Source organism: Notolepis coatsorum, assembly GCF_963971535.1.
Source record: "Notolepis coatsorum genome assembly, chromosome: 13".
NCBI lineage: Eukaryota > Metazoa > Chordata > Actinopteri > Aulopiformes > Paralepididae > Notolepis > Notolepis coatsorum.
This window is the reverse complement of record NC_140177.1, coordinates 28,639,705-28,667,245: the sequence shown is the minus strand read 5'-3', so window position 1 is coordinate 28,667,245 and position 27,541 is coordinate 28,639,705. Positions and strand designations below refer to the sequence as shown.

Sequence of the window (27,541 nt, the reverse complement as noted above, 5' to 3'; positions counted from 1 at the left end):
GAGTGATGCCGAGCGTCACCCCTAATTAACAGAACTTGGTTATAGTCATAACCTATCGATATAAAACCAGGTACACATATTCAGGCTATTCTTTACTTAGACCCAATTTATTATCATCTGATGCCATACTAAAATAAGGTTTTGTATTATATATTCAGAGTTAATTATATTGTTTACACCGTCTTTTCTCAGATTTTTATATTCAGATCAAATTATTGTATTAGTATTGCCTATATGTTTATGTCTTTCTACTATTACCCTGCCCATACCTGTGCCTCTCCATGCTGCTATGACGCCTGAATTTCCCCCAAATCAAATAAAATCGAATGTATTTGTATAGACCGAGATCACATGGAATAGCCCCCATGGGCTGTATGAGTCTTGAAGAAACATCACAATAGATCAAAAACAAAAACCACCATAAAATCCAAATATGCGACACTCCCAGACTTTCCCCAATGAAGGATCCCAAGGGGATCAATAAAGGAACAATAATGTTTTGTTACAACAAGGGATACAAATATATTTATAAAATGTTTTAATAATATATATATATATATATATATTAATATATATATATATACGTATTACGTATATATATTCTAACACTGATCAGAAACAAATAGTGACAAGGTTGAAAATAAGCAGAGTTATCCTTTAAATAGGAGCAAACGGTTGTAACAGCAGGCCTTTTCACACGGCAGATGTTTTGACTTAACCTAAACCTGGCTGTGGTAACCCTGGCGTAGCCCTGGGTTAACAGGCGTTTCACACTAGCCAATTCCAAACTGGGGTGTCCTCCATTTTAAACTGGGGTTACCTCTGGGTCCTGCTGCTCCAGAGTAGGGGCTGGGGATCATGAACACATTCCACAGCGATACTGATACCCTGCATTTGATATTGATACCACAAGGATAGTTTCTTCCAATACTTTGTGAATGCAAACCATATATATATATAAGATAAGATATTCCTTTATTGATCCCCTTTTGGAAATATATAATACATTATATATATATATATATATATATATATATATATATATATATATATATATATATATATATATATATATATATATATATATATATATATATATATATATATATATATATATATATATATATATATATATATTTCCAAAAGGGGATCAATAAAGGAATATCTTATCTTATCTTACTATACAATTACAATTTACAATTTAGTAATTTAGATGACGCTTTTCTCCAAAGCGACTTACAGATTGTGAACAACAAGTCAGCAGGAAGGGTCCAACTCTGGCAACTAAGGGTCAGTGGCATTGTTCAAATTAAATAGTGTCGAACTTGAGTGTTACACAGTGCATAGTCGTATAGACATATTAGCAAGATAGGTAGTAGTATAAGAATAGTAGCATAGCAGTAGAGTACATAATAGTAAAAAGACAGTAAGTAAGAGTATATATATATATCGTATTTTTTTCAGATATTGAAATAATAAATAAATAAATGATTATGGACTACAGCTCCTATCTTGATGAGAGTTATCTCAACACTGTATGATTCTGAGTAGCCTGGTATTGGTGCTGTATTCGGTCACTTCCTTAATGGCATCGTTTTCCAATGCCCTGCCCTAATGGAGTGAATGGAAAATGGAGTAGAAGCTGAGTTCGCTGTCTCCAGTGTGAAACGAGCTCAACGTTACCGTTCAGACCCACGGTTTGCATCACACTCCTCTCGTCCAATCAAGTCTGCTTAGCGCAGGCCTCTGGACAATGGAATGTAACACCTGTTACGCATTCCAACCGATATCTAACACAGAGTACACAGTATGACCCCCTTAGTCGCGGGTTAAGACAAACCCCGGGTTAACAGAGAAGGGGTTAAAGGTTCCTAATGAAGTGTTTGTCCACTCTTTGATGAAATTCCCCAAAACGTGTGTATCACATGTTCTTCCGGGATGCGCTCGAAGATGCACAAGTACGCTCAAATTGATTGAGCTATACGATCTCCCTTGAAATCTAACAAGCGAACCTGGCCTGTCCATCGAAGGAGGCGGGACTAAGTGGAACTCGACACGGGGGGGATGAAACGTAGGGACAAAAGTTGACGTTTCTATGTTTGTATGAGGAAATTGATTCAGCTTGTAGACTAGAGAACAACAGAAGACTCTATCTATTGGGGTGGAAATGTGAATATCAGCGAAAAGTTAATTATTTACAAGAGAAAACAAGGTTTTAAACTAATATAGGGATAAGGAATCCGTGCTCGAAGTAAGCCTGAAGCAGCTTGTCCAATCACACTGCTTTGGGTATTATTTGGGGTGAAGATTCTTGTATTTTGGAGCATTTGACTGCCGCTGTAACGCCAACATAATGAAGAAAGAAAAACGTGCTCTCTTGCCCAATGTGTTCATTCTGAATGACTTTTCTAATTTGGTGTTGTCACCAAATTCTTCTTGCTGGGCTGACAACAGTGAAGAAGCTGGTAGCTATGCACTGGAAACCATCCTCGTTCACCCGCTCTCAGAACGGGGACTTTGATGTATTCAGACATTGTGTGCTTGGAGCTTTCGACAGCTTGTGTACACGGAGCGAAGGAGACGACAATTACTGTTTTCCAATTAATGTGGAATAATATGGCTGTTGAAATCCACTGTAGGTTGAGATAAGATAGTGGTGGTAGCTTGGACCTCAGGGAGTGTAAATCTTTCCTGCTAATATAAATCTTTATCATATATGTTTTATTATTATTCATTTTTTAGTTTTCCTTTTCATAAAAGTGAACTTTATTTTTGAATGCAATCTTGCTGCAATAAATAAAGAAAAAAGGAAAGAAAAACTGTTCAATCTTAAAATATGCCAACTCAGGGTTAAAGGAACACTCCAACATTTTGGGAAATTAGCTTATTTGCCATCTACCCTGGAGTTAGACAAGAAGATACATACCTTTTTCTTCTCTGTGCGTGCAGTAGGTGTAGGAAGACGTTGGGAACTAGGCTAATGTAGGAACCTACTTCCAGTGACTGACGCTAAGCTAGGCTAACGGTGCGCGTCTTCCTACTCCTACTGTATGCACAGAGAAGAAAAAGGTATGTATCTTAACACTCCAACATTTTGGTAACCCTGGAGTTAGACAAGAAGATGCATACCTTTTTCTTCTCTGTGCGTGCAGTAGGTGTAGGAAGACGTTGGGAACTAGGCTAATGGAGGAACCTACTTCCAGTGACTGACGCTAAGCTAGGCTAACGGTGCGCGTCTTCCCACTCCTACTGCATGCACAGAGAAGAAAAAGGTATGTATCTTCTTGTCTAACTCCAGGGTAGATGGCAAATAAGCTAATTTCCCAAAATGTTGGAGTGTTCCTTTACAGATAACCCTTTAAGAAGAATGTTGGGTAACCCTTTACTCTAGGGGAGCACAATAGGAAGGATAGAGTATGTCATGTTAATTAACAATAAAATGTCTCACTGCAGCGACGTCCTTCCACAATGGCTTCTACTTTGCATCCCAACCACACATTCAGTTAAGATCTGTCCGTTTGTCTCTCTAATCACCATTTTCTACCTGCTTAACTCTAATTCTAAACTAAAAGTTGACACTTTATTAACCTAGTTCCTGAAGTAAAGTAAAGCCCTCCCTGAAGATTTTATTGTGAATGTAAAAGAAAGATTCCAGTGCTATGTCCGACTCCTACCTGCGTGATTGCAACAACGAGATGGCACCGTCGCCCAAGAGGAGAAAGCTACTTCTTCAAAGCAAACTAAGTTTTGCTACGCTGTCGCCTAGAGCTAAACCAGCAGCAGTGACGACACCACCACGAAACAGGAGGGAGGATGCAAATACGCCTTCTGAAAGCACACAGACAGTGCCTGTAAACATAGCTGCACAGCAGCGTGCACTATCCCCACCACTGAATGACAGAAATTATGAGGATGCAAATATGCCTTCTGAAAGCACACAGACAGTGCCTGTAAACGTAGCTGCACAGCAGCGTGCACTATCCCCACCACTGAATGACAGAAATTATGAGGATGCAAATACGCCATCTGAAAGCACACAGACAGTGCCTGTAAACGTAGCTGCACAGCAGCGTGCACTATCCCCACCACTGAATGACAGAAATTATGAAGATGCAAATACGCCTTCTGAAAGCACACAGACAGTGCCTGTAAACGTAGCTGCACAGCAGCGTGCACTATCCCCACCACTGAATGACAGAAATTATGTCAAAGGCGCTTAAAACGTTTATGTCACAAATGTATCAGTACTAAATACCTATATGTCCCTATGCCATAAATGTCATGTATGTTGTGTATGTCTATATGAATTGAAAATGGGGGACCCTGATGGAAACAAGACAAACGTCTTTCTCAGGTCTGCATCCCCTTAACAATTGTATGTATTGAGCCGTACTGTATTGTACCCATTCTGCAATCTGTTAAATAAAGTTTTCATTCATTCATTCATTCAGACGCAAACTAATTGATTGACTACAAGCTAAACGTGTGATTGGTTTAAGATGGAAGGAGGTTTAGAGACCTGACTCAGAGAGTCTGTCTAACAGTCTGGCACTAGAACAACGGACATGTATAGTAAAGGGTAAGATGGAGGAGTTTTGTAGTATGCGGACACCTTTCATGGATTTTATGAAAAACGGCAGCACCAAGGATTTTTTTTTATTGTTTAAGTTGTTGTTTTTGGTTTTGGTTCTGTTTGTATGTTTTTGTTGTTTTGGGGGAGGGCATTTCTGTATTTGTTTGAATGTTTTTTATTTGAATGTCTATTTTCTTTATTTTACATGATTACATAATACATTATTATTACATAATTATTTCATGGATTTCATGTGTTTTGTAATTATATTCTTTATGAATATAATTAATAAAAGATATAATTGAAAAGGTAACCAGCCCCAGAGAGTGGGCCACTGACCGGTCATCCCCAGCAGGATGGTGACCACCACTTTGCCTGCGGTGGTGATCAGGTTGCCGATGATCTCCTTCACTTTGGACGCCACCGTGGCTACGAGCCGCAGGATCTTCATCTTGGTGCTTTCCTTGGACTCCTCCTCTTCCTCCTCCTCCTCCAGCTCCTCGTCCTCCTCATCCTCCCCTGCCTCGTACCCGGCCTCGAAGTCCTCCTCCAGCAGGATGTTGTCGTCCAGGCTCAGCTTCTCCTCATCCTGCTTGGGAGGTCAGACTCACGTCAGACATACAGACGGCACAATCCCACTAGAACACTAGACATGTCTGTGTCAACCCTGAACAGCCCCAATTCATATAGATAGATAGATGGATAGATGGATAGATGGATAGATGGATGGATAGATAGATAGATAGATAGATAGATAGATAGATAGATAGATAGATAGATAGATAGATAGATGGATAGATAGATGGATAGATGGATAGATGGATAGATGGATAGATGGATAGATGGATAGATGGATAGATGGATAGATGGATAGATGGATAGATAGATAGATAGATAGATAGATAGATAGATAGATAGATAGATAGATAGATAGATAGATAGATAGATAGATAGATAGATAGATAGATAGATAGATAGATAGATAGATAGATAGATAGATAGATACTCAAGATACACTAATTCTAAAATAGAAGGTTTGGGCTGATGGTGGTGCTAGAGGAAAGGTCATGAGGTCACCAAAATCAATAGGCTTCTTCCTCAAGGGGTCATGAATGTGCACAGCAAATTTGAAAAGATTTTAACCAAGATACACTAATTCAAAATGTAAAGTCTGGTGTAATGATGGTGCTAGTGGAAATGTAATGGGGTAACCAGTCAATAGGCTAGGGGTCATAAATGTGCACATCAAAGGAGGATTTGAACTTGAAAGGTTTGCACTGTGGCGGCGGTCGGGGTGAATCCATATCCCTGACACTGACGTTCGGGGATATAATTAAGTATAGTAAAACTATAGTATTCCTGTGTTGTTGTTGTTTTTTGTTGTTGTTGTTGATGTTGATGTTTTCATATGCACCAAATACTATAGCAGTTCAGCAGTATTTCTATGGTAAAACCACAGGAATACTATTGATTGACCTTGAATTTCTATAATATTCCACTATAGAAATGCTATAGTAAATCACTACAGTATTTCTGTGGTAAATGTCTTTATTGTGAGTGATCTGTGGTGCTGAATTTCCCTCGGGATTAATAATGTACTTCTATAGTGGGAATACTATAGGTTTATACTATAGTTAATTGTCATATGTGATGAATGCTGCTGTAGAGTTTAGTGACAGAGCTGTCCATGGTGCTGAAACATTTATTCGTGCCCTACAGGTGATGTTAGATACCATTATAACAATCCCTGTGTCTACTATCCAACATTAGAGTGTGGATAATCGTGCACACTTTCAAATGGGCATGTGTGTGCATGACAAACTGGAATAGACCAACTAAAGGGAGTATTACGCGGCACAACAGGGTATTTTGATACAGAATAATGATCTCAACTCGTATAAATAACAACGCAGGCTCTTGGGTGATTTCCTCTCATGTGCGTATCAGTAACGGGGAGCCTTGCCATCTGTGCCAGTGTGAGAGCCAGCGCCGGTGTGAAAGTGAATGTGGATTTCATTAACACAGGGTCGTAAAGAAGGAGTGGGGCGTGCCAGGGCGAGAGAAGGGCTGCTTTCCAAGTCATCAACACTCAGAGAACACTTTCCTCAACTCCTACTCCCTTCTCTACTCTCTGGCTTTTATGGACCAGGGGAGAGAGCTGGGCCCACTGAGCAAAGACAGACAGACAGACAGACAGACAGACAGACAGACAGACAGACAGACAGACAGACAGACAGACAGACAGACAGACAGACAGACAGACAGACAGACAGACAGACAGACAGACAGACAGACAGACAGACAGACAGACAGACAGACAGACCTGTTCCTCTGGTTGGAAGTCGGTGTTGTATTGGGCCATGTCCTCTGGCCTCTTCTGGACCTGACTGCGACACAGCAGCCATGCGGCCAAGCCGGCGATGAACATGCCGATGTCAGGGATGAACACACGGATGCCATTGCCTGCATCTGAACCAATCACACTGAGAGCAGAGAGAGAGAGAGAGAGAGAGAGAGAGAGAGAGAGAGAGAGAGAGAGAGAGAGAGAGAGAGAGAGAGAGAGAGAGAGAGAGAGAATACTAAGTTACTGAGAAATAGGAGAGGGGCATTTCATAGCTGGTTTCCTGGTCATATATCTAAACCAGAGATGAATCTGACCACTTCTCAAGAATTTCCCCCAATACTAAAATCCAATATGGGAATCCATTATGTAACATGTCAGAAATAAAAGCAAAGCAACTTTGATGTTTTTACATTTTTGAGGCACATAGAATGTTATGTCTTTTTTAGACCGTTTTTACAAATCAACTAAAACAGGTACAACTTGATAGACAGTTGATAGAGATCAACTAAAACAGGTACAACCTGATAGACAGTTAATATAAATCAACTAAAACAGGTACAACTTGACAGACAGTTGATATAAATCAACTAAAACAGGTACAACTTGATAGACAGTTGATATAAATCAACTAAAACAGGTACAACTTGACAGACAGTTGATATAAATCAACTAAAACAGGTACAACTTGACAGACAGTTGATAGAAATCAACTAAAACAGGTACAACTTGATAGACAGTTGATATAAATCAACTAAAACAGGTACAACTTGACAGACAGTTTTAACAGGTACAACTTGATAGACAGTTGATAGAAATCAACTAAAACAGGTACAACTTGATAGACAGTTGATAGAAATCAACTAAAACAGGTACAACTTGATAGACAGTTGATAGAGATCAACTAAAACAGGTACAACTTGATAGACAGTTGATAGAGATCAACTAAAACAGGTACAACTTGATAGACAGTTGATAGAGATCAAGGTCCCAAACTCTGCAACAGAGGGGAGAGAATCTAAATCTTCAGAGCGTGTCGGAGGTCATTCCATACGCTATCGGTATAGGGGCATCAAAGGAAAACGCAGATTCAGGCGGCTGGGTGGCGCAGCGGACATTGCGCTCGTCACCAACGCAAGAGACACCGGTATCGAATCCGGCTGTCGGCGTTGCCTCCGGCTTGGGCCGGCCGTCATACTAACTCAATTGGCAGAGTTAGCGGGTGGGAGGTGGATGGGTGGTAATCTGGACGTTGTAAACAGCGACTCCTACAGGTCGGTTGGGGCGCCTGCACAGCAGAGACAGGAAAATGGCGGGGGCAGTGTGAGCCTCCTACACGTTACTCCTCGCCAAATGAGAGTCCGCGCTGGCAGGTGAAAAGATGCGACTGGCTGCCTGCACATGTATCGGAGGGGACATGTGACAGGCTTCTATCCTCCCTACAACCGGCCAGTGGGGGGAACATGTGAGCAACGTTCAAGACAGGGGAGGGGAGAATTGGCACGGCTAAATTGGGATGGGAGAAAAAATTTGAAAAAGGAGGAGAAAAGGTGGATACAAAAAAAAAGAAGGAAAACGCAGATTCGTCGAGTTCCGAGTAAACTTGGGGGACCGTAAGGACTAGCCGTTAACACTTTCAATGCCAACAACGCGATATGTCGTTTGTTCATGCCGACCGTTCATTGCCAACGACGCGGTATGTCGTTTGTTTTTTATTAGCGATTTGAATTCATATTTCATCAATCTAGTCTCACGTTAGTGCTGCAAACTCTCTCTGAGCTCCATTGGGAAAATACCACCCCCTATCGTCTCCCTGTGGTACTGCACCCCTTTGAAATGGATTGCATGAAAACACATGGGGGGGGGGGGAATCCAGCTTCCTCATTTAACTTCTCGGGCAAGCCACCCGAGGGGATCCAAGTCATTTCCGAGCCCCAAAACAGCGTGGAATACATATTTCCAGTACGCAGCGTTGGATCAATAAACGCGATCGATATTTGGAATGGCGATCAGGAATTGGAATAATCTTTTTGGAGAACATCTGATCTGAGGAATCTATTTGACCAGTCTTAGGATAATCAGCTGTTTTCACAGAGATATCAGCGTGTGCCCTATGTGTGTGTGTGTGTGTGTGTGTGTGTGTGTGTGTGTGTGTGTGTGTGTGCGATCAGGAAATAAGAGATTCGATTTTTCAGCTCGCTTCTCTAGCGTGCATAAGTACACATATACTATCGATAATCTAGCGTTTATTTGAAAACGATTCATAAATAGGCCGAAAAATTACATGTTTTTTGTGTATTCCAGAATATTCCAGTAAAGAGCATTTATCACAGAATCTTTATATTTTCCTGAAACTTTAAAAAAACTAGTTTTTCAAAATGGTATAAAACGGAAATGAACCGATTAAAAAACACATAGTTTATGCATTTGCAAATATGAGAGCTCTATCATTGAAGTGGGTGGTGGCAAGGAAGCTCTAAAGCTTGCACGAGCTCCGGCATTGAAAGTGTTAAAGGTAACAGATTGGATCGGGACTCTTCATCAGCCAGTACATAAAGTTTAGGACTTGGTATCAGCGGCAGGTGGTACGGGAGCACTCCCACAGCGAGGTGTTTCATTATCAACCTCAGGCGACGCTGTTCTGCCAGAGAGAACGAATGCTTGCGCAGAAGAAAGTCATATAACTAAGCGGTAGACTTTCCATGTTATAACTTGCGTTAGAAAACGACCACCTGTTCAAAAGTGTACGTGGGAATGGAGATATTTCCATTTCTCAATTTGCGAATGTTCCTTTAATAGGTGTTGTATGCCTGGGCTTTTATATGGAGCCCCACCCACTCTAATGAAGTCAGGCGCGTATTAAATATATCCCTGTTAAAATGTGAGAGGAATTCCAGCAAAACAACAACGTAACAGCGGGAGAAAACCGTGTTTTTATCATATTCCCTTGAAAACAAGATAATTGTGTAATAATCTTTATCTGGCATTCACAATAGGGAAGCATGACTGCACATAGGATAATCTACAAGTTAAATTTATTGGAGTAGGTTTTTTTATTTTAATGTTTTTATTTTTTCTGCTCATATATTCGGTAATCCAGACATTTTCATTCCATTTCATTTCAAACCTTTATTTGATTCTCAAGGTTTTTACCTAATTTTCAATACTGTCAAGATTACAGGCATATTAAATATAAAAAAAACACAATAAAGATAAAGGAAAAGAAGTTTAGATATTATAATAATAATCGTATTATATTTCATTATAAGAATCATTTGACATTCTGGGCGGCTGGGTGGCGCAGCGGTCTAAGCGCTCGTCACCAACGCAAGAGACACCGGTATCGAATCCGGATGTCAGCGTTGCCTCCGGCTTGGGCCGGCCGTCATACTGGCTCAATTGGCAGAGTCAGCGGGAGGGAAGCCGGCGGGGTGGTATTCTGGTCGTTGTAAACAGTGACTCCTACAGGTCGGTCAGGGCGCCTGCACAGCAAAGAAGGGATATGTTGAAGGTAGTGTGACCTCCCACGCGTTACACTTCACCAATGAGAGTCCAGGTGAAAAGAGGTTGCTGGCTGTCTCCTATGTGACGGAGGAAGCATCTGTTAGACTTCAGGACTCCCTAGACCGACCAGTGGGGGGCACATGCGAGCAACGACAAGGAAGGGGAGGGGGGAATTGGCATAACGACGAAATTGGGATGGGAGAAAATCAGAGAAATACAGGGGAAAAAGTGGATAAAAAAAATCATTTGACATTGAATCAAAAACACAGATCAAGGGCGGTCAGGTGGCGTAGCGGAGATTGCGAATCCAGCTCCCGGCGTTGCTATCAGCTTGGCTGGCCGCTCACACTAATACAATTGGCACTATTAGAGGGTGGGAAAGCTGAAGGGTGGGTCCTGGGCGTTGTGGACAGCGACCCCTACAGTTCGGTCGGGGCGCCTGCTCAGCAAGGGTAGGATCTAGGGAGAGATAGTGCGGCCTCCCACACGCTACACTCTCCCCGGTGAGAATCTGCGTGGCCAGGCTGGCCTGCCGGCAGGCTGCACATGCGTCGGAGGAAAGCATGTGACAGTCTCCGGTCTCCCGGACCAACAGTAGGGGAAAGTGCGCAACAACCAGGAAGGGTGGGATGGGAGAAAAAATCGGGAAAAAGAGGGGAAGAAAGATAATAAAATAAATAAAATAAAAAAACACAGATCAAAATTAGAAGTAAGATCAAAATATAAAACTGTTACAAACTGAAGCTTTTGTAATTATGCTTTTAAATTGTCCATAGGATAGTGGGGTATTTATTTTTAGCATGAATTTAAGATAATTTCAAGAGGCAAACAAAAGGCTGACCGAGTCTGGGGACCTTAAGCATAAGCCAGTCATCTGAGCGTCAGACAGGGTCCATACTGTAGGTCCAATCTAACCACGTTGTGTTATAAGCAGATGATTCCTGGCAATGACCTTGAAGATAAACAGATACCAATGTTTATTTCACCTCTCTGCCAAAGAAGACTAACCCGCTTTATCATACAGGATGCAGTGGTGAGCACCATACAGTATCTATCACCAGTAATACATCTGAGAGCAGAATGATAGATTGTGTCTCAAACTAATTGTGAGAAGAATAGAAAGAATTATGCTCATAATCAGAATGTAGGCCTGTACAGAGAGTTCTTTCACTTGATTGGCTGATACGTTAAATTGTTTGAAATCTTGTTGTATTTCCATGGGCAAACAAAGCGTTCCTAGCATCTCAATTTCATTAGTATGCTCACTTGCTATTAAATACATAAAGGTTTGGTCAAACAGGAAGCTGAACAGTGCTGGGCAGCGGTTGCCAGGACAGCTGCTGTAATAACAGGCTTCAAACCATTTAATCCGGTGCCTTAATTCCGCTGGAAGACAGGTTTTTACAGGTTTATAATGCGTAGTGATTGGACATAAGATTAAAGCAAATCAGAGAATGTGTCCTTTAATTAAATGGCTTACAGAGTTCAAAAACCTTTTATAAAAAGTACTTTTAGCGTCCAAAACCAACGTCTATTTCCAGGTTCATAGAAAATTCACTGCTTCCTGTTTTTGCCTCAAACGTGTTTTCTTCCGACCTCATGCTGAGCACCGACTGAGTACAATTAAACTGTTTACAATAAACAAGAGACGCCGTAGTGATTCCGCGGCGCGGGTTTTTGCGAAAAGAGAAAAACCGAACCGAATGTTTGGTATCCAGTCGTAAACGCCCGGGCCTTCAAAGGCTACGGCAGCGGCGGGACCCGTCTCCGTGTTGGCCCACGGTAGTGGATATGAAACTCGTAAAAGTTAACAAGTTGAAAAGCCGAGTGCTAATCAACACGATGGAAAACGCACACTCAGATAAACGCCGGGTCTCCTTGGCTCCCGTCGGACCGGCCGTGTAATCTAATCAAAGCCGGGTCTGTTTCCACACGGCGGCCTGCCTTATTGTTGTGAAGCTCCGCGCATCCCATTCTCACATGGATGAAAGAGATGGAAACCTTCCCTGCCAGTGGGCCGTGGGCCGAACCAACACGCCTTACGCACTCTCCCACTTTCTCCCCCGCTTATCACATGAGAGCATTACAATAACATTAGCAGTGACAGGACGTGGCACCGCCGCCGAGGGCCAAACGGGGTAATTGCTCTGAATGCCGCCTCAGTCGAAAAACCATAAATACACAGGCCGCAAAATATGCTCGGGGCGGCGCAAATATTTGGTAACTCATTAACGGGGGTTGAAGAGGTCAAGCTCGCGGAAACAGAGAGTGTTTCTCCTCGAGAGAGAGAGAAAAAAAAGATAAACAGTCAGGACCTCTCATTAGATCCCTAAACGTGTGACTTCAGATCATGTCTGGGTCGTTTCCACGTGTGCCCTCGGGGCGTACGGGCCAGAAAGAGGGGGAGAAAGCATCCTCCTATAGACAGGGTATCGGCAGGTTTCAACTTAAGACAATTTCAGACTTTTTAAGACCTTTTAGGACTTAGAGCAAAATTGAATACCAATTTCACGACCATACTAGCAAACAAAACAACACATAGCGATACTGAACTGGTGGCTGCACTTGAGCTCCAATTAAAATTCTTGCACATTAAATACAAGCTCTCACCACACACCAAGCTCCCGGTAGCCCCGCAAAAAAAACAACGACTTGAATACAAAAACATTTCATATATTTATATATATGTATTATATTATTTCATCTCCGGACAGCTGGGCTGCCACACATTTACAAATGTTTTTAATACCTGTGCAAATTAAATGTAAGACTTTTTAATCCATTTTAAGGCCTTAAATTGAGAATTATGAATTGAATACTTTGTAAGACTTTTGAATACCCCGCAGGTACCCTGTATATAGTGCTTATAGACATGTCAGGGCGCTCCTCCTCAGCACAAATAGGTAAATGCGCGGAGAGTAAATTGTTTATGACTCGGCTTCCGCCACTTTACAGCCCACTGTCCACAACAGGGTACAGGATAGTACTGGAAATAAGGACGTGGGTGAGCTTGGACATTCCCGTACTCAGGAAACCGCCTCTAATTGCATCAAGGGGGATAGCCAAGTAGACGGATACGGCGGCAAGCGCTTTGGAAAAACAGGCCTGTCGACTGATTGTCGGACGTAATCGGGTTTGACGCTCGTCAGAGAAACCGCAAGGGGTCAGGAGCATTTACAGAGAGAGCCTGTCAGGTGACTGATCAGCACAGCCACGTGGGAGACGTGATGGTTGGTTGTTATTGTGTAGGTACCACTTAGGACCTTCTGGGATGTTCAAAACGAGGTACAAACTTGATTGGAAGGGGCCACAACATCCTCGTCACCTCGTAAATCGTCTGGGGAGGTGCGTGATGGACGGACAGGGAATGGGATTCTTTGCCAGGAAGTGAAATAGGTTGGTTGGCGTACCGGTGACCAGGAACGTAATGGTCTTCTAATGTGATATTATGTTCATGTAGCTGGACGGTAGTTATATACACACAACAGAAATATATATATATTTATATTTACTGTATATATATATCCATATCAGTCTGAATATACCTGCATATAATCCTTCTATGTACCTACTTATACACCCGCATATAACTCTGTATGATAGTATGTACAATAATGCTGTATATACCATATATATATATTTATCCTTACCGTGTATATATCTACCCACATCTGTCTGTACATACCTGCATATAATCCTTTTTACATAGCTGTAGATACTATATCTATACCTGTACATATCCCTTACTAGTTACACTGCTGGCCAGTATAACTTACTACCATGTAGTAGTATCACTGTACATATTAATGTTACAACTCTGTACATACATCTGATTACCACTACACTCAGTAGTACTAATTCATATATTTTATACCCAGTTTAATCTCCTGTACATTGTATATTACTATTGCACTTTACTGTTACATTTGCACTCTGGTTGGATGCAAACCTCTTTTCGTTGTACTGTACTTGTGCTGTATGATGACAATACATTTGAATCTAATCTAATATAAAAGAGTGTCTTCTACTAAACAAAGTTTTAGCAACAGTTGTGATTGGCGGATCAAGAAAGGAGGGTGGGGCTTATGAGATGGGTCAATTACTTTACTGTTGTTTTCATAAAAACACAGCGCCTAATTATTTTACTGTTATTTTTGTAAAAAATATATTTAATAAGCAGACACTGTTAATCTATAGGAATGAGGCATTAGTTCTATCAGTCAGGGGTGTAAAAAGTACCCAGAAATTATACTTAAGTGAAAGTATGGGTACCGTTTCAAAATCTTACTCAAGTAAAAGTCAGAGTATCTGGCTAAAAACACACTTGAGTAAAAGTTAAAAAGTTTCTACTTTTAAATGTACTAAAAAGTCAAAGGAAAAACTTTTTTATTCCGGGGCAATGAAATGTTCCGTTTCGTCCTCTTCATCACTCGTACTACCGTTTGTGGCCATCTTCTGTAGCTTGTCACTCTGACTGTCTATTCTTCTGATAGCAGGTGTTTAATCAAAGATCCCCGCTTTCTAGTCTTGCACAAGGACCAGCATGGGTATGGGTGGGTTAATTTTCCATTGATGGGGATTTGATTGGCTGTTTTTAAATAAAGCGTGGCCGCAGGATTAATAACGTTAACGTTAGTTCGGCCAGAGAAACAAATATACTAATTGAAATGGTTGGACCTGTGAGATTTGTACTTTGTAGGTCTGCATTTTAAATGTAAGGAGTAAAAAGTATGTTTTTTTTTCCTGAAATGTAATTGAGTAAAAGTACAAGTATACAAACCTAATAATACTTGAGTAAAGTACACTAAAAATCCCCCAAAACAGTACTTAAGTATTATAACGAAGTACAATTACTCAAGTACTTTACAACCCTGGCTATCACTATCACCCCTCACTCTCAGTGGGGTGAATCTTATCGCTTTCTGAAAACTACCAGAGTCTGAATTGCCCGGTTGGGGAAAGGCTTTCACGCTCAATTGACCAAAGATCCACAGTAACATATTTTATGCTGCATGATCGCAGAGGGAGATGTAACTCAGAGCCATCCACTATTCTAACGATTTTTTCTTTTTATATTTACATTGAGTCATTTAGCTGGCGCTTTCATCCAAAGCGACTTATAAGTTCTGTACAACAAGGGTGCAACTGTGGCAGCTAAGGGTGTTTGTCAAACAGTGTTGAACTTGAGTGCTACAGTCTTGAGTGTGTAGTAGTATAGACATATTAGCATAGTAGGTAGTAATATAGGCAAGGAAGATTACGTATTAGAAAAGTGCATACTAGTAGAAGTATTAGTATTAGTAAAAGGTTAGTATTTCTTCTTTCTTTTCTTTAAAATTTCTTATAATTTTTTTTAATTTCAGATATTAATTGAAGAAGTGAGTTTTTATAAAAAATTGGGCACAATTGGGTTTCGGCTGTCCTAACTGTGGTGGGATGTTCGTTCCACCAGTGTAGTCATTGTGATCAGTAAATTCATTAATCCAAACTTTCTGTTTTGTAAATTATGGTCTACAATGCATAGAAAATGCATATAATGTCAATTTAAAACAACATCGATATCAATTTCACATTAGTCATAGTCATATACTGCAACATATACATGAATAGGCACAATCTAATCAAGTGTCTTACCTCTCAAAGCCAATCTGCCTTATAGATTTTTCCCACATTGAACCTGTATAAAAAACACAAGACAGACATTGTGGAATGTTACATATTCTCTTGAGCAAACAAATACATCTTAAAACTGACAAAAAAGCTCTCTTAACCTGTTAAGCCCTAGCCATATCTTCATAAAATTCACCTAGAAGTACATACTCAAGTAAATGGAAGATTGCTCCACTTATACAAGGACCATTTGCATGTTCTTGGTATCTATGGACATCTATGGACCTCAGGGAATGTATTCCCAGTGTCCGAAATATTGTGTCTGTTACTATGCTTGAGTAAATTGTAATGAACCAAAGGAGAATATCTTTTGCATCTTTGACAGTGAATAACACAGTGAAAAAAAAACTTTTCTTCAGCACCTTCTTGAGATCACAAATGAATAAAGGACAGATGATTTACAGGGGTTTTTGCTACGTTCCTCACGTAGTGACGTGTACGTGGAAGTCCCACCCAGGCAGGATGGTCTGCCGGCGTGTTTGACGCCTGGGCTGTATTTACATATCTGTATTTACATATCTGTTTTTTGCATAAAGGGGGTTCCCCGCTATCCGTCGGCAGATATATGGGGACCCTCGCTAGCTCTGGCGTTAGCAACCAGGGGAGTTGCGTGCGCACTTCCCCGGTTCGAGTTGTTTACTCAAGGCTCTTTTTCGTCTTGCGCTGTTCTGGCTCTTCTATGATAAAGCAGGTGCCACAGCCATGATGACCAGACAAAATCGGTTTCATTCTGAAATTTTGTTGGTTGAAATAGGTCGATTTTCCGGTCCCAGCAATGGGAACTAGTTTGACGGGGGGGAGGGGGGGTGATTCAGACCCATGCCACGCATGTCTCCCGATCGGTTGATTTTAAGTGGAGACGTAGTGAAGGTTCCCATCCTCGGTGTAGGCTGCTAGACAGCCCCCCTCCTGCTGAAAAGGGGGATGACGTCTGCCCGCATTGTGGCCCTGCCTGTCACCCGAATATGGGGTGGAAGAATATGGAGTGGTACTGTGCTGTGTTTTTTCCCCCGACTCGTATATGGGTGGATGACGAGTAGAGTTTTAGACTGAGTTCCACATCTCTGATCGTTTTAACAGCTGTGTTTATTGAGCGTGCGGTGTGATACCCGTTCTCCAATCTGTTAAGTTGAAATGAAAAGGTAGTTTTCAATTGGTTGGTCAATCATTGATGTGGGGCCTCTGCCACTGGGCTATGTCACATCTCACGTGGCGGACTTCGCCGACTCCCCCTAATGTGGGGTGCCGGCCCAATACGGTGGGGAGGTAGTGGGCCTATTCTGCCTCCCTACGGCCTAACGTATTGGTAATTAGAGGTCAGTGCTCCCGGGTTCCGGGCGTTTTTCAACACTGCCGTTAGGAACTGGGCACGCCCCCGGATCTGTCGGAACGGCATAGAAACAGCGTTTTCTATGTGTACAGATGGGAAGGAGGGGTTTTATGTAGGTTTCCCTCGTCCAGGCTGACAGTCGAGCTCTGCTCTTACTAAGGTGTTGGTCAGCCTGTAGGTCCCTGTAACGTCTGGTTAGACGCAGCCAGAGACCCCCAAGAGAGGGTGACGGGGCAGGCCTGTGGTCACAGGGGGTAAGTCGCTAAGTCGCTTTGGATAAAAGCGTCAGCTAAATTACTAAATGTAAATGTAAGGGGGGGGGTCCTTCACTTGGTGAGTGGGCCAGTGGAGTGCTGCCTTCGGGCAGTCAGTCCCTCTAGCGCCTCTGTGACTTATGGCCAAACGTACGCCCCCTGTCTGGTTTTACGGAGGGGCAACTACGTTGGGGGACGCAGGGTTCATCCTGGCCACGCCGGGGCGGGTCAGTCTTGTCCTAGTGTCCACCAGGTGTCAGTCATGCTCCGCTTTGCTGGTCACCTGTACGTGCGCACTCCCTCTCTCGGCACTCGGCTCGATAGGAAGCATGGTGGCCGGGGGGGGGGGGGGGTCATACATCCGGGAGAGGGCCTTGGTCCTCTTCGGAACCTTCGGGGGGGTTCTGTCTCGCGGTCATGGCCGGGGGCCCCGCCTCTGTAAAGGAGAAGTGCGGCCCTTGGAGCTGGAACCCCTTCTGCATCCCGCTGCCGATTTTCCGCATGATCTACTCACCTTGTGCGTTTTGGGGTAACTGCACCCCACTGCGTATGATTGGTGTCCTTCCCGCCGCTCCTCGTTAGGAGGCGCGAGGGGGCCGGACCCCACCCCATGTTTTTCTGATGGTCGTGAAGAGGACCTCAGGGGGTGCATTTGTCGGGGCTACGTGCCCTGCTTCACCCGTTGTCCCATAGGCGAAGCAGAAAAGCGTAGCTAATGAAATATAACGAAGGTTATCCTATAACCCTAGTTATATGATTAGCGTAGCTTTTCTGCTTTACACGCAGCCCTGAGGACCCTTGGCTGTGTTTCGTTGAAATTCAGACTCGGAAGGGGGAGTTGATCACCACACCTGGGCCTTAAGCTGGCCGGAGGTGGGCGTGGTCGGACAGATGGGAGGTGCATGTGAACGTTTTCAGTTGACACGCACAGGCGCTGAGTGTAATCCCATAGGCGAAGCAGAAAAGCTACGCTAATCATATAACTAGGGTTATAGGATAACCTTCGGTTTGTTCGACCCGTCAGATATAATCACAAAAAGAACATCAGAATTTTCCGCTAATAATATTTTCAACAGCTTTGACAGAGGCTGGTGTGAGCTGGGTAGTGTAGTTTTATGAAATAATAATAATAATAATAATAATAATAATAATAATAATAATAATAATAATAATAATAATAATAATAATAATAATAATAATAATAATAATAATAATAATAGATCAAATTTATATAGCGCCTTTCATAGAACCCAAGGTCGCTTAAAATGTCGATGTCCATCAAAAGCCCTGGGTCTTTTAGGACTATAACGGTTTCATGACGCGTTTCTTCTGTCTAATTCATCCGGTTTCCACCGGGATGCGGCGAGATATTTATAAAACTCATATTTCGCTAATAACACTTAAAATCATTGGTAAACAATTGGTAAACGGTGTAGCGGTACACAAAAACCACGGTTCGGTACATACCTCGGTTTTGAAGTCACGGTTCGGTACGGGTTTTCGGTACAGTGGGGGAAGCCATGTTCCACTCAGGGGTGATGTAGTGTGCAGTAACTAATTGTACTTGTAGGGCTGTCAACGAATATTCTATATTGAAATTAATAATTGACTTGTAAAGAAAAGAAAAAAAATTATAATTATATTAGATTGTGAAAAAAACAGCCCCCGGTGGGCGGTTAACATACCGTTGTATTCGTTCGGTACACACTACAGCCGTTCGGTACGGTACGGTACACACTGAAACGGTTCGGTTTGGTACCGATACGTGTACCTTTACACCCCTAGTAAACAAACGTAGTGCTGAAAATATACACTTTGACTGCTGTTTTGACAGGGTTAGGGTCTTTAATCTTGGCTACATTTGAAAAAGAAATGCAACATTAATTAATACAGACTGTATTGATCTATTTATGATGTGATATTATTTTCGTACCGGTACCAGACCGCTCGGGCTTAAGGGGTTAAAAAAGAGATGGTTGCACAAAAAATAAATGTCTAAATGTGAAAACAACGAAACAAAATTCAGATGAGCCCTGGTTCAGCAGCTTGGTTGAAGAGTTCCTGAACATCATTCAGATGGGCTGTTGTTCAGCAGCTTGGTTGAAGTGTTCCTCAACGTCATTCAGATGGGCTGTTGTTCAGCAGCGTGGTTGAAGTGTTCCTCAACGTCATTCAGATGGGCTGTTGTTCAGCAGCTTGGTTGCAGAGTTAACATCATTCAGATGGGCTGTTGTTCAGCAGCTTGGTTGAAGTGTTCCTCAACATCATTCAGATGGGCTGTTGTTCAGCAGCTTGGTTGCAGAGTTAACATCATTCAGATGGGCTGTTGTTCAGCAGCTTGGTTGCAGAGTTAACATCATTCAGATGGGCTGTTGTTCAGCAGCTTGGTTGCAGAGTTAACATCATTCAGATGGGCTGTTGTTCAGCAGCGTGGTTGCAGAGTTAACATCATTCAGATGGGCTGTTGTTCAGCAGCTTGGTTGCAGAGTTAACATCATTCAGATGGGCTGTTGTTCAGCAGCTTGGTTGCAGAGTTAACATCATTCAGATGGGCTGTTGTTCAGCAGCTTGGTTGCAGAGTTAACATCATTCATATGGGCTGTTGTTCAGCAGCTTGGTTGAAGAGTTAACATCATTCAGATGGGCTGTTGTTCAGCAGCTTGGTTGAAGAGTTAACATCATTCAGATGGGCTGTTGTTCAGCAGTGTGGTTGAAGTGTTCCTCCTGAACGTCATGCTGGTCATGCTGGACCTACAAAAGGCCTTCGACACTGTCAATCACTCCATTCTGATTGACAAGCTAAAAGCAATTGGTTTTGATAGTCTATCAGTGAGCTGGATGCAATCCTACCTGGAGGGGAGAGAACAGATGGTGGAGGTAAACGGTACCCTACCCCCCCCCCCTCCCAGTGAGCTGTGGTGTTCCACAAGGAAGCATACTAGGACCGCTACTGTTCCTAATTTATGCAAATTACATGTCGTCAGCTTGTGACTGCAACTTGTTCCTGTTCGCGGACGACTCAGCCCTGCAGGTCTCTGACAAGAACAAGTTACAGGTTGAAAAAACCCTCAGCTCGGAACTCAGAGTCCATTCTCTTCGGTTCAAATAACAAACTCAGCAAGACCAACGGCTTCTCAGTTACAGTGGGTGACAATATTGTCACAAGGAAAGATGAAATTACATACCTAGGTTCCATCCTAGAGGCTAATCTTTCCTGTGACAAAATGGCATCCAATGTAATAAAAAAGGTCAACCAACGAACTAGATTCTTGTACCGGATCTCCTCTCTGGTAAACAAGAATACCCTGAAGACTCTGGCAGGAGCACTCATTCAAGGGTACTACGACTATGCTTGCACCTCATGGTACCAAAGCACCTCAAAGGCACTAAAAACTAAATTACAAACATCACAAAACAAACTGGTCAGACGCTTGACCTTACTCCTAGAACCCACCTCACCCCTGCCCACTTTGACAACCTAGGATGGCTTAGAGTAGACGACAGAGTACAGCAACTTGCAATGGGCCTGGTCTACAAGATACACTACACCACTAAGGTACCCATGTACATGTCAAAATACTTCCCAAAGGTCAGTGAATACCACGACCACAACACCAGAGGGAGCTCCACAAATCATGTTAAACCCAGATTCGGCTCAAACAAGGGACTAAACACGTTTCGCCCTACCCACAGCTGTAAAGGAATGTGAATCACTACCCACTTTTAAAACCACTCTCAAGGAGCACCTACGGGAGACTGCAATTCGAAACTGGCCCCTGTAAATGTCCTAACTCAACCCCCTCCAATGTAAATGTCCTAACCCAATAATACACGAGACCCTCTTCTTGGAACCAAGTAAGGTTTCGTCGATAATCCAATGTACAGTTACCCCCCCCACCCTAACCCACCCACCCAACCACCTCCTATGTAGAGTACAGTTCCTGAACATCATTCAGATGGACTGTTGTTCAGCAGCGTGGTTGAAGAGTTCCTGAACGTCATTCCAGTGCTTCGGGAGACACTTCCAGGTATTCAATTCCACCAGTAAGGGAAATGTCAAACGTCGACCGGCCTTTGTTCCAATGCCAAAAAAAAAATATATAAAACACAACATCTCTTTGTGACTTGAGAATCCCAGCTCGATGACAAATCAATACGCCAGGGTGTTTTGTCAGTTTATTAGCCGACTAATTAGGTGTTGGATTGCTCTAGTGATGGAGGTGCCGCTCTACAGAGAGCACATCGAGGAGAGAGAAGACGTTGTGACGGCTCTCTCTTTAACCAGACATGTAAGTCAACACAGACAGGAGACCGAGACAGTGTTTAATCATGCTGTCTTGATCTGAAGGATCTCAAGCGTTCACACTCCCAACACTCTGCTCTAGGTTATGTGTGTAGAATAAAAAATACTTTGAATTAATAATTCCAATCGAAATAAAAAAGTATTCACGGGCTATAATGCAATATCAACTACGATTACACACACACACACACACACACACACACACACACACACACACACACACACACACACACACACACACACACACACACACACACAAAAAGGGTTTTCTGTTATCTTGATGATACTCTGCCCACCGAACTTCCAACACGCACGTGTCTGTGAGTCACATTTTCACTAACAGACAAGGCTCTGTGTTCCTGTCGGAGAGGCTTAAAGCCGGGAGGGAGTCTGAGCAGCGAACCTCTCTGTGCAGGAAAGGTCATCGAGGGAAGAAAAGATTGGCTATCTTCTCAAACCAACAATGCTCGCTGTGTGGCTTTTATTTGTTGTTTTAGAACGAGCTGGTCCCTGATCAGATCGAGGTTTAAGGTCATAGAGAATAGGAAGAGAGGTGGGGGGAATAAAAGAAAACCTCCCCTCAGAGAGAAAACGCTGACGCCACAGCGACGCCGTAATAACCACAGACGAAAGACACAGCTATTCCAGGAATGCCCACGTCCAAACATTCGCAACACCTAACTTCACCCAGTCCAAATGGAGCCCGCAGGTGCTCGAGGAACGCTGTAGCGATCCTGCGTACATGACATCATGCATTTGGAATGCCTAGAGGTGAGACTAGGTTTATTTTTCTATCCATAAGGATGAAACATGGTGAGTGTCGGAACAGCGCGGACGCGTTACACCGACGCAGCGAAAAAGGAGAAGCGTGAGAGACCTTCCTTTTCTTTGAGGTGAGGCCATTTTCTATCCCCGCCAGGTACCGAAAATACCTGTCCGCCCCCAGGCTTTATGTGAAGATCATAAAATGCCCTTTGAACTCACAGGGCCGTTAACCTCTACCTCTCCACACTTCTCACCGCTTCCTCCCTCGTCTCCGGTTCTATTGCCTCCTTACCCCGTTCTCCACAGAGACCTGAGATTTACACAGCCTACCTCTCAATGTGTCACATCTATTATCTGGTTATATCTATATAAGATTTGGTGAGGAGGAGGAGGAGATGGGGATGAGGAAGAGGAGTAGGAGGGGGAGTAGGAAGAGGAAGACGTGGAGGGGGAAGAAAAGAGGGAGGAGGAGGAAGAGGAGGAAGAGAATGAGGAGGAAGACGAGGGAGGTGGAAGAAGAAGGGGGAGGAGGAGGAAGGGGGGGAGTGAGGAGGAGGAAGAAGAGAGGGAGGTGGAGGAAGAGGGGGGAGAAGGGAGGGAGGAAGAGAGAGAGGAGGAGGAAGAAGAAGGGGAGGGAGAGATAGGAGAGGGAAGAAGGGGGAGGAGGAGGAAGAGAGAGAGGGAGGTAGAGGGAGAGAGAGAGGAGGAGGAAGAAGAGAGGGAGGTGGAGGGAGAGAAAGAGGAGGAGGGAGGTAGAGGGAGAGAGAGAGGAGGAGGAATGAATGAATGAATTCTTTATTTCGAATGTTTACAAATAAACAAGCAAAAAGGATAGGTTTGAAGTCAATTGGCTTATAGAACAACCTACCCCTAATTCAAAAACAAAGGCCAAGTCTGCAAAAAAGTTAAAGTTTGCTAAATGAAACAATCAACAAAACCGATCACGAAAAGAATATTAAGCCAACATAGGAAAATCAATACCCGAGTTACATGGTAGAGAAAACAGACAAACAATCATCATTCAATTTGAAACATTCTAATTAGTGCTGTCAATCGAAATATTTAATCTGATTAATCGCATGATTGTCCATAGTTAACTTGCGATTAATCGCAAATTAATCGAATTTTTTCTTTTTTTATCTACCTTAAACGGATCTTTTTCAAGTTCCAAGTTTTAATACTCTTATCAACATGAGTCAACAAATGCTTGCTTTATGCAGCCATTTAACACAAAAGGATGACCCTCATGCATTGCAAATTTGCATCAAATTCAAAACAGAGTGATGCACAAAATAACTTATTACGAAAATAATCATTTAAAACAATGAATAAAGTGTTCATTAATAATAGGGGAAATAAAACGTTAGGAACTAGTTACATTCACCCACACAAGGGCTGAGGACTCACACTTCTGCCCCCCCTCTCTCTCTCTCTCACACACACACACACACACACACACACACACACACACACACACACACACACACACACACACACACACACTTTGAGTCAGAAACAAACATAGTATCAATGAGAGTATCAATAATACACCTGAGTGAAGTCTAGTAAAAAAGTTTATTGTGAGTTAAAAAAAAAGTGGCGTCAATAGAATCGGGCGTTAACACGTTTATACCGCATTAACTTTGACAGCCTTAATTCTAACAACACTATTTAGCAATATCACACTCAACGAGGAGATGCGGTCCGTGTCTAATACAACACTATTTAGCAATATCACACTCAAAGAGGAGATGCGGTCCGGGACACCATCACCGGCGCTCCCCTCCAAGAACCAGGGAAGAAGAGAGGGAGGTGGAGGGAGAGAGAGAGAGAGGAAGAAGAGAGGGAGAAGGAGGAACAGAGAGATGAGGAGGAGGAAGAGAGGGAGGAAGAGGAAGAGAGAGAGGAGGAGGAGGAAGAAGAAGAAGAGAGGGAGGAGGAGGAAGAGAGAGAGGAGGTGGAGGGAGAGAGAGAGAGGAGGGGGAAGACGAAGAGAGGGATGAGGAGGAAGAGAGAGAGGAGGAAGAGAGAGCGAGGAGGTGGAGGGAGGGAGAGAGGCGGGGGAAGAAGGGGGGTAACACAGCTTTGAGTTGATGTGTAGATGGGAACGGAAATGTCAGCAAAAAGGGATGAGGGATGAGTTCAGAGACGGCGCTGCCCCCCGGATCATCCACTGACTAATCCCAGACCTACTAGAGATGTTTGCTTTTTGGAGCGGTTTTCCCCATTCATACTCAACTCAGTTTACTGCTCCTAATGGCTTACTTGGCTCCGGCAGATACAGACGCGGAGGAAATTATATAAGGTTATCAGCAAGGAAGATTACTGCCTCTGCGCAAAAAGGAGGGCCTGGTGTTTATATTTGGTTGCCAAAAGGGAAAGGGTGTCAAGGGGCCTGAATATCAGATCAGGAAACCTGAGCCACAGCGTTTATTCTGAGATTGCAGACAGAACGTAGGGCCAACTCCAAGAGGCTAGAGCTAGACTTCCTGTTCCACATAGTTGCCGAAAATAAAGATAACTGCAAACAATAGTATTACGCCACATAGAATACAACTCAAAACAGTATTACACCAGATAGAATACAACTCAAAACACTATTACACCAGATAGAATACAACTCAAAACACTATTACACCAGATATAATACAACTCAAAACAGTATTACACCAGATAGAATACAACTCAAAACACTATTACACCAGATAGAATACAACTCAAAACAGTATTACACCAGATAGAATACAACTCAAAACAGTATTAAGCCAGTTAGAATACAACTCAAAACAGTATTTTAAGCCAGTTAGAATACAACTCAAAACAGTATATTAAGCCAGATATAATAAAATGACCTTTTTATTTAAAGTTTCAATAAAAGGCATCAAATGTTTAATTTGACATTTGACAAGTATTGCACGAAATTATTCTGCGCTTTGATCTAATATAACTTTGTGACTTTGTCAATAAGACGTTTTTTTTTTACATTAGCACAATTTATTATCTTTACGGTGCATTGTTGTCCAAAATGTCATCTTCTTTAGTTGATTATGGAGCCTTTGATCACTGGTGTGTGATGTAATCTTTCTTCAGTATGTGGCTCATTAAGCCTCCAATAAAAGCCAACATCCAGAGGCAGTTAGCTATAAAACAATGCTGAGCAGCGCAGGGCCCATACACACAGATTCCATTGTTAAATGTTGCAGATAATTACAAATTATAGATTAATATTATTGTTGTTATTATTCAAAAACCTTGACTCCCATTGAGCTTCAGGATATCATTAAGTATGACACCTAAAAACTTACAGTAGATGTTACTCCTACAGAAGCGGATCCCTTCCAACTACATAAGAGATTATATATAAATGGTAAATGGCTGCATTTATATAGCGCTTTTATCCAAAGCGCTTTACAATCTGTTCCTCACAGTTTTACCCATTCACTCACACATTCACACACCGATGGCGGAGGCAACTTTTGGTCAATATATTTCCAACTTGCTAATGAACCTATTCCCCCAGTGCCCTCCTGTGACTATAGCCTAATTTAATCTGGCGAACACCGCAGACTTTGGGACCTTGGTAATAGAGCTTTACTCAGGTGAATATCTCCTCTGAGCAGTTGTGTAGTTTTGCCTGAGGGTGATAACGTCCGCTCTCTGCCATTTCAGTTAGGCTGGCAGCGCATCTGTGGTGGGAAAAGAAACCTGGATTCTACTTCCATTGGCATTAGAACACTCAACACACGGTCAGGGATTGTCCCGTCTAGACACGTATGTTTTATGGTTTGATACCCAGTTTCATGAGTGTCCTACGGCCAACTATTAACACCTTGGAGTGGGAGGAAGAGGAGGAGGAGGGAGAGGAGGAGGAGAAGAAGGAGGAGGGGGAGGGAGAGGGGGAAGAGGAGGGATTGATTGCCTATTTAATGTCACATATACTATAACTGATAGAGCATAGCTACAGACCCTCATATGCACCTTTGTTGTATTACCTATAGTTCTGTCTTTCTTCTATTACCCTGCCCATATCTCTACCTCCCCCTCCCATCTTATCTTCCCAACAAACAGGGATGTTGGTCACTCGTACTGTTTTCCTCAGCAGCCAGCTAAGAATGTTCTCTCAGTTATCCGTATGGCAAGGAGGAAGCTAATTAGTCTACAGTGGAATGTGGGTGGATCCACATAAACCAACACACACAGTTTAACACAGAGAGAGAGAGAGAGTATTCCCAGAGGCTTTGGCTCATCCTTCTTCTTTAGAGGCCATTGTGTGTACGCCCGTGCCTTTATGCTAGTGAATGGAGCGTGTCTAGACTTAGTTTTGAACAGAAACACCCCCCCCTCAGGCTGTGGAGAAGTTCCTCCTCTGGTGATATACAACCGTGCGACGCCCCCTCCAATACCGGAGGTCAGAGGTCACCCTCAAAAACTACCTGTGTGATGGATGGGGCACACGTGTGTACACAGTGTGTGGTGAGTGTGTGTGGGTGACCATGGCAACAAAGGTTCCCGCTGTTTTGATTTTAACCGTTTGAACTGTTCTGAGAATAGAACGTTTCTGAATTTGGCTAAATATAAATATTTCTGAATGTTGTGCTTCTTTTTTCTCTCATGTTCTAATTCATCTCCATACATTCTCTCCCAACAGAGAAAGAGAGAGAGAGAGAGAGAGAGAGAGAGAGAGAGAGAGAGAGAGAGAGAGAGAGAGAGAGAGAGAGACTACTCACAGTTGAAGTCAGAGTCGATGGAGTTCACGGCCAAAAGGCTGTTGACAGTGATCTGATAGATGATGTGCAGCAGC

The 27,541-nt window shown here is 42.8% G+C and overlaps 1 protein-coding gene across 1 annotated transcript in view; it reads right to left on the bottom strand.

Moving 5' to 3' along the window:
- Positions 1–27,541, bottom strand: part of piezo2b (piezo-type mechanosensitive ion channel component 2b) — a 233,072-nt gene that overhangs the window by 159,974 nt on the left and 45,557 nt on the right. Inside the window, exons 3-6 of the mRNA XM_084327610.1 lie at positions 27,468–27,539; positions 16,053–16,095; positions 6,897–7,056; positions 4,913–5,162 (exon numbers count right to left, since the gene is read on the bottom strand). Of these exons, the coding sequence (XP_084183736.1) occupies positions 4,913–5,162; positions 6,897–7,056; positions 16,053–16,095; positions 27,468–27,539 (525 nt within the window). The remainder of the gene's footprint in view (positions 1–4,912; positions 5,163–6,896; positions 7,057–16,052; positions 16,096–27,467; positions 27,540–27,541) is intronic.